This window comes from Plecotus auritus (assembly GCF_963455305.1).
Source record: "Plecotus auritus genome assembly, chromosome: 3".
Classification (NCBI taxonomy): domain Eukaryota; kingdom Metazoa; phylum Chordata; class Mammalia; order Chiroptera; family Vespertilionidae; genus Plecotus; species Plecotus auritus.
Genome location: NC_137772.1, coordinates 28835338 through 28852228, shown reverse-complemented (window position 1 = coordinate 28852228; position 16891 = coordinate 28835338). Strand labels below are relative to the sequence as shown.

The 16891-nt window shown below is 35.1% G+C and overlaps 1 protein-coding gene across 1 annotated transcript in view; it reads right to left on the bottom strand.

Moving 5' to 3' along the window:
• HOOK3 (hook microtubule tethering protein 3) overlaps positions 1-16891 on the bottom strand; it is a 95688-nt gene that overhangs the window by 39755 nt on the left and 39042 nt on the right. Inside the window, exons 10-12 of the mRNA XM_080659325.1 lie at positions 7519-7659; positions 5770-5971; positions 275-385 (exon numbers count right to left, since the gene is read on the bottom strand). Coding sequence (XP_080515451.1) covers positions 275-385; positions 5770-5971; positions 7519-7659 — 454 coding nt within the window. The remainder of the gene's footprint in view (positions 1-274; positions 386-5769; positions 5972-7518; positions 7660-16891) is intronic.

Below are 16891 nucleotides of genomic sequence, written 5' to 3'. Positions count from 1 at the left end.
GAAAACAAAAATTCTACATAAATTTACAAAAAGGTATGAGCAAAACAATATAAAACATATTAGAATACACAAAAATTAGAAGTAAAAATATTCTTTTAATCTTTTATATCTATTTCTGAAATATACATGTGAATCTTAAGTTTAAATTTAAAAATAAATAGGATCTCGAATTTTTAAACTTAAAAATAGAAGGAATTAACAACAAAGCATGAATTAAATATCCGTTTTAATATTAATAGTGCTCAAAACCAAAATCCCTAATATATATACTCACATCCTTTTCTTTTTGAAGACTATCAACTTTTTCTTTTAACCGCTTATATTCAAAATCTAATTTATCTGCTTTCTTCGATTCTTCAGATAATCTATTTTGCAGTTCTACTACCTGATACAGAAAGATACCATTAATTTTTATAATCTCAAACATTAGAAATTATCATTATTTTCTTGTACAAAAATCCCTTCCCCACAAATATATTTTTTAAAAATGTGTATGATACAGCAGCTAACTGAATGGAGAGAACTAGCAACAAAAATCTGCGACTAAGTTCTGAAATCTAAAGCAAGGGTGGGGAATGTCAGGCCCACTGGCCACATAACGCCTGTGAAATCACTTGGTCAGGCCCTGCCAAGGCAACCGCAGGTGGGACTTGAAATGCAATAAATCTAGGAGCTTTTTTCATAACAACATAAATTTATATTAAGCAAACGATGTTATACATATCTAAATGGCCCTTGGCAGAAAAAAGGTTCCCTATCCCTGATCTAGAGTAACAATATTCAAAATGATGAAAAACATGGAACTTCTATTTCTTGTAATACAGATAACTTTATAGTCTAAAATCCTTTTAACATAAAGCCAAAGAAATGCTAGAAGGGAAAAAAATCCAATTGTGTAGGTAAGCTTACAAGAAAGTAAGTGAAATCCTCACTTGCTGAAACAGGAGTGGGAATTACATGTAGAAGCCAAGAGGTACAAATGACCAAAACCAGGAATCCAGAGCTTTGAATTTAATCGGAGACAGATGGCTGTTAAACCACCTTGGACTCAAAAGATGAGTCAGTAAATAGGTGGGTGAAGAAAAAATCTATCAGCTGGAAAAATCAATAGGGAAACTTGCCTTTCTTAAAGTGAATGCTCCTAGTTTGAAAAAGTATAACTTGAAAACATGCAATACATGCTAATACAGGATTTGTGTTTAAAAATGTTGCCACATGCCTTGTCTGGCAAATATTAAGCCAATCAATTAATTTAAAATAGTCCTGTTTAGTAAATGTTGTGGAAAGTCTGACATAAGCAACTGTCTGGAGGAATACCACCTCAAACCAGGCCCTCCAGTATTCCCCAAGATAAAGATGAGCCACACTAAAGAACAAAGATCTAAAAGCAGTAAGCCACTACCAACAACGATCAGCAGAAAAACATTAATAACAATAACAACAACAACAAAATGGTAGAATAAGACCGCCAAGGATTTTAGATTGTAATTATCAGATATAAAGTACTAGATTTAATACTTTAAAGCAGTGGTTCTCAACCTATAAAATTATTTTCGTTGCTACTTCAGAACTGTAATTTTGCTACTGTTAAGAATCGTAATGTAAATATCTGTGTTTTCCAATGGTCTTAGGCGACCCTGCTAGCGGTTCTCAACCTGTGGGTCGTGACCCACAGGTTGAGAACCGCTGCTGTAGAGATTTTTACATTACAATAACACAGATAACATTACATTACAAAACACAGATATTTACATTATGATTCTTAACAGTAGCAAAATTACAGTTCTGAAGTAGCAACGAAAATAATTTTATGGTTGGGGGTCACCACAACATGAGGAACTGTATTAAAGGGCCGCGGCATTAGAAAGGTTGAGAACCACTGCTTTAAAGATAAAGAAGGAAATGTAAATTATGAAAGGAATAAGAGACCATTAAAAATGATCAGGCTGGTTTGAAAGTGCATCTAAAGACAATTTTTAGAAAGAAAAATATTATCAATGAAATAGCATATTAAGCTTTAGATGGGAAACAGAATTTGTGTTTTATAGAATTTCTCTACAGTATTGCTAGGTGTAGATTATCTTTTTATTGACTTTGTAATTCATTGTTAACACTAAATCTGATGTCCTCCATTAGTTCTGAAAAATGTTTAGCCATTCTTTCCTTCAAATAATGTCTTTCTATAATTCTTGTTCTCTCCTTTGGACTCTAATTAGGTCATTTCATCTCATTTGTAATTTCCATTTACATTTATTTATCAGTTCACACTCAAGCTCATTAATTCTTTAAACCTTGTTATATGTTAAAAATGTCATAATAAAATGAGGGGGAAAATGTATCCACCAAAAATACCTGCAAGGGCTGTTCTACTAAAACTTCTCCAACTTATTTTATTAAGCTAGTACAATTCTGATGCGAAAATGAGATAAGGAAAGTGTTAAATAGAAAAGTTCAAGTGAATCATTGAGGCAAAATATTCTAAGTAAAACTAACAAAGCAAATCTAGCAATGTGAAAACAACAAATAAATCCACAGTGACCAAACTAAGTTTATCTCAGGAATGCAAAGATGGCTTAGAAAAATCCAGTAATATAATTTGTCACATTAATAGAGAGGAGAAGCACCATAGGAGTCTCTCAGGAAAAGTTGATGATTAAATTCAACATCCATTTAAGACAGACAGCCTGAGCAAATTAGAAATGCAGTGGATTCCTTTATCCTAGTAAAAGGTGGCTACAGAAAACTATAGTAATCCTTATACTGGTAAAATGTTTAAAGCATGCTGTATAAAATCAACAAAAATGGTTGTCTACTAGTATTGCTTTTATTTAAAATAGTATTAAAAGTCAGACATGCTGATTAAAAAGAAAAAGAGAGTATAGAGTAGAAAGAAAGCGGCTTTTATTTTACATCAATTTTGGCAAAAGATACAGCAGACAATTCTAGAAGTAATATGAAAATTTGGTAAGGTTGCAAAATCAGTGTATAAAAATCAACTTCAACCAGATAAATGAGCAGCAAGCTGAAAATGGTATACTTTCTTAAAAACCAAGTACATAAAATACCAAAAGTAAATATAACAAAATATGTGCATGATATTTAGAAGCATAAAACTGAATGGAAAGATATTATATTCACTGATAGGAATATTATTGTCAAAGATTTCATTTATCCTCTACAATAATCAACAGAATCAATGTAATTCCAATTCCCAAAAGTTTTGGGTATAGAGGGAAAGAAAAGGTCTAAGAATAGACAATTTTGAAAAAGAGCAAGGTGCTGTAATACCAAATATCAAAGCTACTAAAAATCTACAGATAATAAGACCATGAGGTACTGGTGTAAGAATAGACAAATAGACCAATAAAGTGAGAGTGCCCAGAAACAAACCCACATATAACATGGAAATTCAGGTATATGGTAAGTTAGACTTGTAGGCCACTGTGGAAGAAATGATTAGTAAGTGCTGCTAGGTTGACTGCTTGTCCAGACAAAGTACCCTAACCTTTCACCCTACACAAAAATGTGGCTTAACGACATAAATGTGCAAAACAAACTTTAAATCTTTGTTAAGAAAATAGAGATTAGTCTTACGTCCTTTTGTAGGAAGTGATTTCTTAAACAAGGCATAACAAACACTAATCATAAAGTAAAAGATACTTAAAATTCATTATAATAAAATTAACAATCTCAAAAAATGTAAAAAGGATAGGTCACAGATTGGTAGGAAATATTACATGTATAAAAAGATCAATATCAAGAACATATAAAGAACTTTCAGTAATCAATAAGAAAATAATCCAATTTTTAGAATGATTCTAAGATAAAAATAGACAATTCACAAAAGAAATGTGATCAGTAAATATATTTGTAATTAGGGTAATGCAAAACAAAGTATAAGTATAAAGAGACCATTTCATACCTATCCAATTGTCAAAATTTGAAGTTTGATAGTATTATTGTTAGTGATGATGTGGAGGGGAAAAAAATCATGCAAACTTCTTGCTGATAATACAATCACTTTGGAGAATAATTGGGAAGTATCTAGTTAAATGAACATATCCTATGGAAGAAATTCCATACAGTTGTAAAACTTTCACATATATAAAAAAGAGGTAATGTTCAATACTATTTATTCACAGTGGCATTTCTTATAAAAAAAATAAAAAGTTGAAACATTCTATCTGTCCTTCAACAGGAAAATGGGTAAATTATGGTATAGTCATTTAATAAGACACTATATAGCAGTACAAATGAATGGGAGAAAGCTATGTACCTATCAACATAAACAAAACTCACAAATATACTACTGAACAAAAGTAAATTATGTAGAGTTCTTTCAGTTTATAATTTATACAAGGTGGGAGCAAAAGCAGGTTTATATTTGTTTGTATGGAAATTAATATAATAATCTATAATAATAAAAGCATAATATGCTAATTAGACTGGACATCCTTCCGGACGACCTTTCAGATGAAGCTGGGGCTGCGAGGAAAGCCTGGGTCCTGGGTTCCTGCTGGCAGCCAGAGGGAAGCCCAGGTCCCGGGTGCCTGTCGGCAGCCGGAGGGAAGCCCGGGTCCTGGGTCCCTGCTGGCGGCCGAAGGGAAGCCTGGGTCCTGGGTGCCGGGGGGAAGCAGGTGTCAGCAGTCAGGGGAAGGAAGGCCTACTCTTGCATTAATTTCGTGCATCGGGCCTCTAGCTAATAAATAATACAAGAATAAACTGTCTTGCATACTCACAACTGTAAACCTCCTTTGCCCTGTATAGCCTTAAAACGTGTCAAAATGCTATAAATTTTATCTACATACATATGAATAAATATACATATGCAGCAAAAGAATAGAGCAGCAGTGCCCTGGCCAGTGTTGCTCAATAGTTAGCATGTTCCCCGAGCACTGAAGGGTCTGGGGTTCAATCTCCAATCAAGGGCACATACCTGGGTTGCAGGTTTGATCCCCAGCCCCGGTTGGGGCTAATGCTAGAGGTAACTAATCGATGTGTGATGTTTCCCTCTGTCTCTCTCTCCCCCTCCCTCCCTCTCTTAAAAAATCAACGGAAAAAATGTCCTCGGGTGAGGATTAACCAAAACAAAGACCAGAGCAGTGATTTTCTACTGGTGTGCCGCAGCACACCGGTGTGCCCCAAGAATTTTTAAAACATGCAATACTTGACTATGTAGTACGGGGCACTGACTTTTTTCCCCTTAGATTGTCAAATAAAAAATTGACAACAGCCAACACAACAAAAACCGTCCGGTGTGAATGAATCAAAATTATAACTTTTTTTTGGTCAGATCAACAAAAAATATATTTTTTGGTGTGCCACAGAATTTTAACAATTACTTTATGCGTGCCGCGAGATGCAAAAGGTTGAAAAATAGCTAGAATAGAGCGATGCATAGGAAGGAAACCACAAACAGCATAGTGGTTACTATAATGAGGGGAAGAGCATGTTTTATTTTTTAAGCATGGACACAATGTATTCTTTTTTTACTTTTGCGTATTTAAGTATTATATAATAAATTTAAAAATGAAGAGCAATAAAAGGATCTGCCATAGACACCAGTCAATAAGCTCTGGAGAAGAACTAAGTTTCACAGGTAAAAATCAGAACACCATAAAAGCAAAAGTCAGTAGATTTTGGAGAACTAAATTTCATAGGTAAAAATCAGAACACCATAAAAGCAAAAGTCAGTCGCTTTTGATAAGCCAGGGTTCTAACGGAGAACCTGCTTGAAAATGTCACAGGAAACTGTTACGATGCTTTTACCTGTCTCTTATATGTCTCAAGTTGACTTCGAGCCGCATTGGCTTTTCTTAACTCTTCCTCTAGACTGACAGTGTTCTGCATATACATAGTATTCTTCTCTTCTAAGAGTTTAACCTGCCGTCTCAAGTCACCAAGGTCTTCTAGCTTCTTTTTATATGATTCCACTTGGCCCTCTAGTTTAGACACTTTATCAGAAGAATGTCTAGAATAAGATGGGAAATCAGAAACATATTCACAGTTATATAGCTGTTTTAGATAGTGCTAAAACAAGAGGGATTGTGAGATAATAACACATTCTAATCAAATTATAAGACCAAAGATAATTCCAGGTTAATTTTTTTTGCTCAGGTTAAAAAATATAACCAAATTACAGCAAAAATTATAATGACAAAAGTTACATAATTTAAGGAAAGCAAGTCTATATGTAGAAAAGTTGGGGTGGTAGCCAGCAGACACACATGCAGTGGTAGAAAAAGCAAAATAAATTGTGTAGTGTCCATATGATTTGGCAATTAGAACAGCTGTTTCAGTGGAGTAGTTGGGGCAGGTGGGGGCAAATTTTAGGGGATTAAGGAGAGAACATAAATTTTACCCTGTATAATCTAAATTTGTTCTGGAGGGAAGGAGAGAGTAGTAAGTCTCTCCCTTTTTCTAAGATGAGAGAGACCTAAATGTACATATATGCTAAAGAGGAAGATTCAAATGTAAAGAGAAATGATAATCATGTAACACAGTCCCTGTGTAAGCAAGAAGCATTGAGACCTGGAGCACTGAAGAAGAAATTAGCACTGGACAGGAGGAAGAATAACAAGTCTATCTTCTAGAAGCAGAAAAGATTAGTGGGAATGCAGGGAATTCAGGAGGTGCAGGAGATATAGGACATGGAGAGCTCCACAGTTCATGGCCTCTTTCCTCCATGCAGCAGGAGACAATGTTATCCACTGAGCCTAAGGCATGAGAGAGGTGGGGAGCGATAGGCATGCAGGTGGGAAGAGTTATGAAAATATGTCATACCTAGGAGAGAAATGGGAGACAGAGCCATCTACTGATAAGCAGCAGAATGGTGGGCCAGTGGTAAGAAACCAGTGAAGAGTAAGCTTATTAATTTGTAGTAGGACAAAACTGTATCACTATGTGAATTTCTCTATTTGTCCTCAGTATTCAGAGCAAAAGTGTAAACTATAGATGGTGAGAATGATCCAACAGAGGATGGATTATACAAGAATGGCAAAGGTGGAAAAATGAAGTGATAGGGAGTGAGGTGCCTAGTGAGCAAATAATTGAGGTGAAGATAAAAAGGTCCATCAAGGAGATGAAGCCTTGTGAGATATGACAGTATTTGAGAAAAAGGAAGACCAAGTGACTGCAGGACTCAAAATTAAAGAAAAGGAGTAGTAATAAGAAAAGCTCCAGAGATATACAAGTATAAAGTAATGGTCAGAGATTAGTTTCTATTGACAAACATTTATATAGCACTTATTTGCCAGGCTGTTCCAAGTGTTTACAAATATAAACTCACCTAACTCCACATGTAAATCTGAGGTATGTGTGTGTATTATTTTCATGTTACAGATGAGAAAATGGTTACATGGAAGTTAAATAAATGATGACACTGAGATCTAAATCCAGGTGGCCCGCCTCTTAAACATCCTACTATGCCCAGAGATCCTAGAGCTTGTAACATTGGTGGAAGAACTGTTCTGGGTGATGACAGGTCTGGCACTGTACAAAGATGGGAAGATTGTTTACCTAAGAACATCTATTTCATCTTTTAGAGACTGAGCATCATCTGCCAAAGTGGTTAGTTCATCATTCTGCTGCCGAAGTTCAGAGATTTCCTTTTCTAACTCTTCACAGCGTATTCGATAATCATCTTTGGCTGCTTCTAGTCTGTAACCAAAACAAAATAAACCAAGAGAGTACTATTTACTGTCTAATAATTCTCCTTAGTAAACAGAAATAAAAAGCATGAGAATAAACTCTTCCTGAAATTTGTCTCCTACTTTTGTGACCATGAACTATAATTCTAAGTTTTCATTATCCTAAAAAATGGATTCCAATGTTCCGAGGCTAGTGAAAAGATAAAAACTAATTACCGTTTCTTTATTTAGAAATTTAGACATCAAGTAATACTTCTCAAAATATAGAAGATATAATTTATTTAAATATTTATTTTTAATTATAAAATTTATATTCTTTGTTGAAAATTTACAGAATACAGAGAAGCAAAAAAGATAAAAATCATGTATTATTCTAAATAGACAACTACTATTAACACTTCTAGAATACATCCTCCAGTCTGATTTCTATTCAGGTCTTTTTATCTCCCAAAATGTGGATAATACTGTTTTTACTTCTTAATTTGTTTTACTTAATATAAATCCCTCATGTGGATTTATAAGATTCTTTGTCTCTAATGTCACCAATATTTATCACTATTTACTTTTAATAATCTTTATGTATTTAATGTACTGAAATTAGTTGGTTTTTATGTAATTCAAGTGATAAATCTTATACTATATAATTTCCACTTTTAGTATATTAGAAAGGTTTTTGTCATTTTAATCCTATATAGTCTTTTAGTATTTATACGGTTTCATTTTAAACATTAAAATTCTCAATTTCCCTGGAATTCATTTTGGTATATAATGTAATATAAGAATCTAACTTTTCCTTCCACAATATTTAACAACTGTCCGCAAACTATTTAAAACAAATAATTTAACCTTTCTCTATTGATTAGAAAAATACCACCTTTATAGTGTTATAGACTTTTTACATACACTTGGGTTTCTGGATCTTCATTTGTGTTATTGGTTTGTCTGTAACTTGCTGCACCAGTACCAAACCTTTACATAGTATAGGTTTATAACATATTTCAACATTGAATAGGGGAAGTACTCCGTCATTAAACTTTGTTCTCAAAATGTTCTGGGAATCTCTTGTTCATTAACACTTCTACATAAAATTCAAATTGGAATCAAGTTCAAAGTATGTTAACAATTTAACAGAAAATGACATTCTTACAAAAGTCCATGAAAAACATGTAAAAATGTTATCTGTCTCCATATATTAAAATATTATTAATGTATAATTTACAAGTTTTTGTCTTATGAGTCCCTAATATTACAGTAGTCACCACTTATCCATGGTGGATACATTCCAAGACCCTGAAACTGTGAATAGTGCCAAAACCTACACAGACTATGTTATTTCCTATGCATAAATACCTTTTCACTTAAAGAAAACACTTTCAGCTTTTCTTTGGCATATCCCAATTGCCAGCATCACTACTGTTGCATTTTGGGGCCATTATTAAGTAAAATAAGGGTTACCTGAACACAAGCACTGCAATATTGCGACAGCTGATCTGATAACTGAGATGCCTACTAAGTGAGTAATGGGTGGGTAGTGTACTAGTACACAGGGTGGATACCCTGGCAAAGGGATGATTCATGTCCCAGGTAGCATCCTACTACTCAAAATAGTGTACAATTTAAAAGTGATTAATTACTGATTTCTGGAATTTTCCATTTAACATTTTTGGACTGCTGCTGACCATGGGTAGCTCAAACTGCAGAAAGTGAAACTGTAGATAAGATGGACTATTGTACTTTTTAAAAAAATTTAAGTACTTATTATATAGAAGTTTTTCCTGATGATATCAACTAGTTATTGCTAGAAAAGCTTATGATCAATGCAAACTTTTTACAGTTACTTCTCCCCGTTAAATGTCTATTGGTTTTAAGAACTTATCAGTTGATTCTCTTATCTGTTCTAGGTAGACAAACATAAAACCTTGGTTTGGCTTTCTAATATTTTCATCTCACTTCTTTCTCTTATTTCTTTCTCTAGAAAAGTAATAACAGCTAAATCTTACATAGCATCTATGTGCCAGGCAGTATTCTCAGTACTTTACATATATTAACTCATTTAATATTCCTTTAAAATTCTAGAAGGTAGATAATACTATTAGACCATCTTATAGTAGACAGGTATGCCCAAATTTACACAGCTAATAAGTGGCAAAGCCAAGATTTTTTAAATGTCTAGACAAAAGTCAAATAAATTAATACTCATCCTATTATATTGGACTATAAAGAATAACAAAACATACTAAGATATACTGTATTGATAAAACATTTGAATTATTAAAATACTTGAAAACATAATATTGTAGTATGTATTCTGAAACTGTTTCCTTTATAATGAAAATGTAAGGCAATTCTAAATACCACTTTCCCCAAACCATATTTTAAAACCTGGCCACAATTTGAGACTTCTGTCCAAGATGGTGGCACAGAAAGACACTGAACACACCACCTCCCATAAACCCATTGAATTTACACCTACAGAGCAATTCCCCCTGAAGAACCGAGGGCAAGTGAACAGCTTTTGCACAGCAAGTGAGAGAAAGAGAAAATGAAAGAGAGAAAGAGAAAGAGAGAGAGAGAACACAGAAATGGGTAGGAGAAACTCAGACATGGTATGTGGGAACCCCACTCCCAATGCACCACCTGCAGGAGGGAGGGATCATCGACTCTCCTGCCCTGGGGCATAGCAAAAAGAGTGGTTTAAAGGGCACCTAGATTATAACAGAAGAAAATCAATTTAACAACCCTAGAGCAGTGGTTGGCAAATGGCGGCTCGTGAGCCACATGCGGCTCGCAAGCCACGGTTTGCCGCTCTGTTGACTAATGAGTTTGCCAACCACTGTCACATACTACCCTTTACCTCTTTGCACACAATATGCCACAATTGCCTAATCCTCACAGCTTCCAACTACACGGTAACATTTAGTCTAGTGAGCATTAGCCAACAGAAGGGAAGCTTTGGAAACTCTCTTCCACTGTTGGAAATATGGGGAACGCCAACTGTTGTGCTCCCCTTCCACTTTAATCTCACGGTGGGAGCATGGTCCAGTATCTAGCCAGTTTGCCAAGGCTGTCTGAGGATGCACCAGGCCCTGGGCCCACACCAGCTCCTTGGCTTGCCCCCAGGACTCCCCTTGGCTTGAGCCCTCTCCAACTATAGCTCCAACTGACCAGCCAAGGAAGCCCCAGTGTGGCTTGCCCTCAGAACTTCCTGTGCTCAATGCCTGCCACAACTGTAGCTCCAGTCAGCCGGGACAAGGTGGCCCCAGTGCAGCTTTACCCCAGGACTACCCACGACTTCAATCTTAGCTGGTTCCAGCTCCAGCCACTGCTAGCCACTATGGCAGCCACGGTAATGCTCAGCAGCCCACTCTAGCTCCAGCTGGCTTACCAAAGGCACCCAGCATTCAGAGTTTACAAAAAGGAAGCTCCTATTCAAGACCACTGCTTCAATACCAGGAGGGGTTGCTGTTTTGCCTAATCCACAGAAACAAACACAGACAGCCAGAATGAGGAGACACAAAAATATGTTCCAAATGAAAGAACAGGATAAAACCCCAGAAAAAGAACTAAATGAACTGGAGACAAGCAACCAATAAGATAAAGAGTTCAAAACACTGGTTATAAGGGTGTCAATGAACTTGGGAGAAGAATAGACAAGCTCAGTGAGAACTTCAACAAAAAGATAGGAAATATAAAAAAGAACAATCAGAACTCAATACAAAAACTGCAATAAAAATTACACTATAAGGAATTAACATCAGATTAGCTGATGTAGAAGAACAAGTCAGGGAGATGAAAGACACGGTCATGGAAATCACCAATTAGAACAGCAAAAGAGAAAAAAGAAAGGAAGGTAGTTTAAGGGCCAACATCAAGCATACCAACATCCAAATCATAGGTTCTCAGAAGGAGAAGAGAGAGAAAGGGACAAAAAACCTATTTGAGGACATAATGTCTGAAAACTTCAACGACCTGGTTAAGTAAACAGACATCCAAGTCCAGGAAGCACAGAGAACCCCAAACAAGATGAACCCACAGAAGCCCTTACCAAGGCACATCATAATAAAAATGCTGAAAGTTCAAGATAAAGAGAATCTTAAAAGCAGTGGGAGAAAAGAAGCTAGTTATATACAAGAGATTCCCCAAGAGACTATGAGCTGATTTTTTTAAAAAAATATGTTTTTATTGATTTCAGAGAGGAAGGGAGAGGGAGAGAGAGATAGAAACATCAATGATGAGAGAGAATCACTGACTGGCTGCCTCCCACACGCCCCCCACTGGGGACTAAGCCCGCAACCTGGGCATGTGCCCTTGACCAGAATCGAACCTGGGACCCCTCAGTCCACAGGCCGACGCTCTATCCACAGAGCCAAACCAGCTAGGGCTATGAGCTGATTTTTTAACAGAAGCTTTGCAGGCCAGAAAGGAATGGCACAATGTATTCAATGTGACAGAAGAGAAAAAGCCTACAGGCAAGAATACACTCAGCAAAGTTATCTTTCAGAATTGAAGAGATTAAAGAGTTTCCCAGACAAGCAAAAGCTAAAGGAGTTCATCACCACTAGACCAGCATTGAAAGAAATGTTAAAGGGACTTTAAGAGGAAAAGGCCAAAACTAAATATAAGAAAACACAGAAAAAATTTTTTTTACTAATAAAGGCAAACATTTAATAAATATAGTAAATCAACCCAATTATTAAGCTAGTAAAAAGGTTAAGAGACAACAGTAGTAAGAGCATGTGTAAATATAATAATAAACTAAGGAATTCAAACATGTACAAGATGTAAAATATTATGTCAAAACATAAATGTGGGGCACTGGCTGGTATAGTTCACTGGTTAGAGTGCCAGCCCATGCACTAAAGGGTTGCGGGTTTGATTCCCGGTCAAGGGCATGTACCTGGGTTGTGGGTTTGATCCCCAGCCACTGTTGGGGTGTGTGCGGGAGGCAACCAATCAATGTCTCACATCAATGTTTCTCTCCCTCCCTGCTTTCCACTCTCTCTACAAAATCAATGGAAAAAATACCCCGGAGTGAGGATTAATAAAAATAAAATGAAACATAGTTGTGGGGATGTGAGTAAAAAATGTAATGCTTTTGGAATGTGTTTGAACCTAAGGAAGCATCAACTTAAAATAGACTGCTATAAACATAGCTTATATATTGTATATGAATCTTAGGGTAACCACAAACCAAAACCCTATAATAGATATACACACACACACACACACACACACAAAAAAAAATGAAGAAAAAGATACCCAAATAAATCACTAATGAAAATCATCAATGTACAAGAAAAGAGGAGGAGAACAAGAAAGGAATAGAGAACTACAAAGAAATCAGGAAATAATTAATAAAATGACAATAAGTATATACATTCATAATTACTTTAAATGTAAATGTACTAAATGCTTCAATCAAAAGACAAAGTGGCTAAAGAGATAAAACAAAAACAAGACCTGTGGATATTTTTCCAATAAGAGACTCACTTCAGATTGAAAGACACACAGAGACTGCAAGTGAAGGGATGGAAAAGATATTCCATGTAAATGGAAACAAAAAGAAAGCTGGCATAGCAATACTTATATCAAATAAAGTAGACTTTAAAACAAAGACTGTAACAATAGACAAAAAGCATTGCATAATGATAAAGGGACCAATCCAAGAGGATATAACTTCTAAATAACAATGCAACCAATGTAGGAGTGTCTAAATATCTAAAGCAATTATTAATGGACATAAAAGGAGAAATTGGTAGTACTACAATCATAATAGTGGACTTTAACATATCTTATCAGTAGGGAGGTCAGCCAGACAGAAAATCAACATGGAAACAGTGGCCTTAAATGACACCTTGAACCAGAAAGACTTAATAAACAGCAAAATACACTCCCCCCGCCCCCGCCTCGGGTGCACATGGACCATTTTCCAAGATAGACCACATTGTAGGCCACAAAACTACTCTCAGCAAATTTAACAAGACTGAAACCATACAAAGCATCTTCTTTGATCAATGAAACTAAGAGTTGGTTCTTTGAAAAGATAAACAAAATTGATAAACCTTTAGCCAGACTTATTAAGAAAGAGAGGGCCCAAATAAATAAAATCATATAAATGAAAGAGAAGTGACAACCAATACCACAGGAATACAAAAATTATAAGAGGATACTATGAACAATTATATGCCAACAAATTTGACAACATAGAAGAAATGGATAAATTTCTAGACCCATATAATCTTCAAAGACTAAATCAGAAACAGAAAACCCAAACAGAGCAATTATATTAGAAATGAAATTGAACCAATAATCAAAAAACTCCCAACAAACAGAAGACCAGGGTCAGACAAGCTCACAGGTAAATTCTACCAAGCATTCAAAGAAGAATCAATACTTATCCTTCTTAACTATTCAAAAAAAATGATTGAAAAAGAGGAAAAGCTCCTTAACTCATTCTACAAGGCTAGCACTACATTGATACAAAAATGAGACACGCGCGCACGCACACACACACACACACACACACACACACACACAGAAACACACAAAATTACAGGCTAATATCCCTAAAGAACACAGATGCAAAAATCTTCAACCAAAATATCAGCAAAACGAATTCAGCAATACATAAAAAAGATAATATAGCATGACCAAGTGGGATTTAGTGGAGGGATGCAAGTATGGTTCAATATCCACAAACCAACCCAGGTGATATACCACATAAACACAATGAAAGATAAAAATCATATCATTGATAGATGCAGTAAAAGCATTTGATGAAATCCAACATCCAATTATAATAAAAACTCAATAAAGTGGGTAGAAAAAGAACATACCTCAACATAATAAAGGTCATATATGACAAACCCACAGCTAACATCATACTCAACAATGAAAAGCAAAAATCTTCTTCTCTAAGACCAGGAACAAGACAAAGATGCCCACTCTCACCACTCTTATTTAATGGAGTATTGGAGTCCTAGCCACAGAAAGCAGACAAAAAAGAGAAATAAAGCTATACAATTTTGTTTTGTACAGTAACAAAATTGGCACTATTTGCAGATGACATACTATATATAGAAAACCATAACCAAAAACTATTAGAACTAATAAATGAATTCAGTAAAATTGTAGGATACAAAGTTAATATTCAGAAATCTGTTGCATTTCTATGCACCAATAACAAACTATCTGAAAGAGAAAACAAAATAAAACCATCACATTTACAATTGCATCAAAAAATACCTAGGAATCAATTTAACCAAGGTTGTAAAAAATCTGTACTGTGAAAACTGTAAGGTGAAAACTGATGAAAGAAATTAAAGACACAAATAAGTGGAAGGATAAACAGTGCTCATGGATCAGAAGAATTATTATTGTGAAAATGTCCATACTACCAAAAGCAATCTACTGATTCAATGCAATCCCTACAAAAATACCAATGTCATTTTTCTCAGGACTGAAACAAACAACCCTAAAATTTATATGGAACCACAAAAGACTCTGAATAGTCAAATAAATGTTGAGAGAGAAAAAAATTGGAGGTACCACACTCCCTGATTTCAAACTATCCTACAAAGTTATAGTAACCAAAACAGTATGGTAATTGCACCAAAAACAGTCACATTAATCAATGGAACAGAATAGAAAATCCAGAAATAAATCCACACTTATATGGTCAATTAATCTATGACAGAGAAGGCAAGAATACACAATGGGGAGAAGACATTCTCTTTAATAAATTTTGTTGGAAAAACAGTTACATGCAAAAAATGAAACTAGACCACTTTCTCACACTATATAAAAAATAATCTAAAAATGGATGAAAGACTTAACTGTAAGATCTAAAACAATAAAACTCCTAGAAGAAAACATGCAGTAAACTCTTTGACATTGGTCTTAGCAATATTTTTTGGATATGTTTCCTTGGCCAAGGTAACAAAAGAAAAAATAAACAAATGAGACTAGATAAACTAAAAAGTTTTTACACAGTGAAGGAAACTATCCACAAGATGAAAAGGTAACCTAGTGAATGGAAAAAGATATTTGTAGCCCTGGCCGATTTGGCTCAGTGGATGGAGCGTCGGCCTGCGAACTGAAGGGTCCCAGGTTGGATTCCAGTCAGGGGCATGTACCTTGGTTGCGGGCACATCCCCAGTGGCGGGTGTGCAGGAGGCAGCTGATCGATGTTTCTCTCTCATCGATGTTTCTAATTCTCTATCCCTCTCCCTTCCTCTCTGTAAAAAATCAATAAAATACATTAAAAAAAAAGATATTTGTAAGTTATATAATTAGTAAGGGGTTAATAACCAAAATAGACAATTAAATAATTTTAACCCAACGTAAGAAAAAAATAACAATCCAATTAAAAGATGGGCAGAGAACCTGAATAGACACTTCTCTAAAGATATACAGATGACCAACAGATACATGAAAATATGTTCAACATCACTAATTAATTTATCAGGGAAATGCAAATCAAAACCACAATGAGATATCACCTCACACTGTCAGAATGGCTATTGTCAAAAAAATACCAAAAACATAGAACAAGTGTGGAGAAAAAGGAACTGTCATGTACTGCTGATGGGATTGTAAACTATGAAAAAGTGTGGAGGTTCCTCAAAAAATTAAAAATAGAATTACCATATTACTCAGCAATTCCACTCCTGGGTATTTACTCAAAAAAAACAAAAACAATAATTTGAAATTATATATGCACCCCTATGTTCGCTGCAGCATTGTTTACAACAACCAAGTAGGGAAGCAACTGAAGTATCTTTTGAAAGATGAATAGATAAAGAAGATGTGGTGTATATATATATATATACACAACGGAATAGTACTTAGCCATAAAAGGGAATGAAATCTTGCCGTTTGGGACATAAATGGACCTAGAGTATTATGTTAACTAAATTACGTAGGAGAGAGAAGACAAGTACTATTTGATTTCACCTATTTATGAAATCTTTAAAAAGAAGCAAACAAAGGAACAAATCAAAACAGAAACAAACTCATAAAGAAAACAAACTAATGGTTGCCAGAGGGGAGGAGGTGGGGGAATGGACTGAAAGGGGAAGAGGATTAAGAATGACCAATTTCCAGTTATAAAATAAGGCATAGGGATGTAAGGTACAGTATAGGGAATAGTCAGTAATATTATAATTACTATGTACAGTAACAAATGGTTACTAGACTTACTGTGATGATCACTTTGTAAGGGATATAAATGTTGAATCACT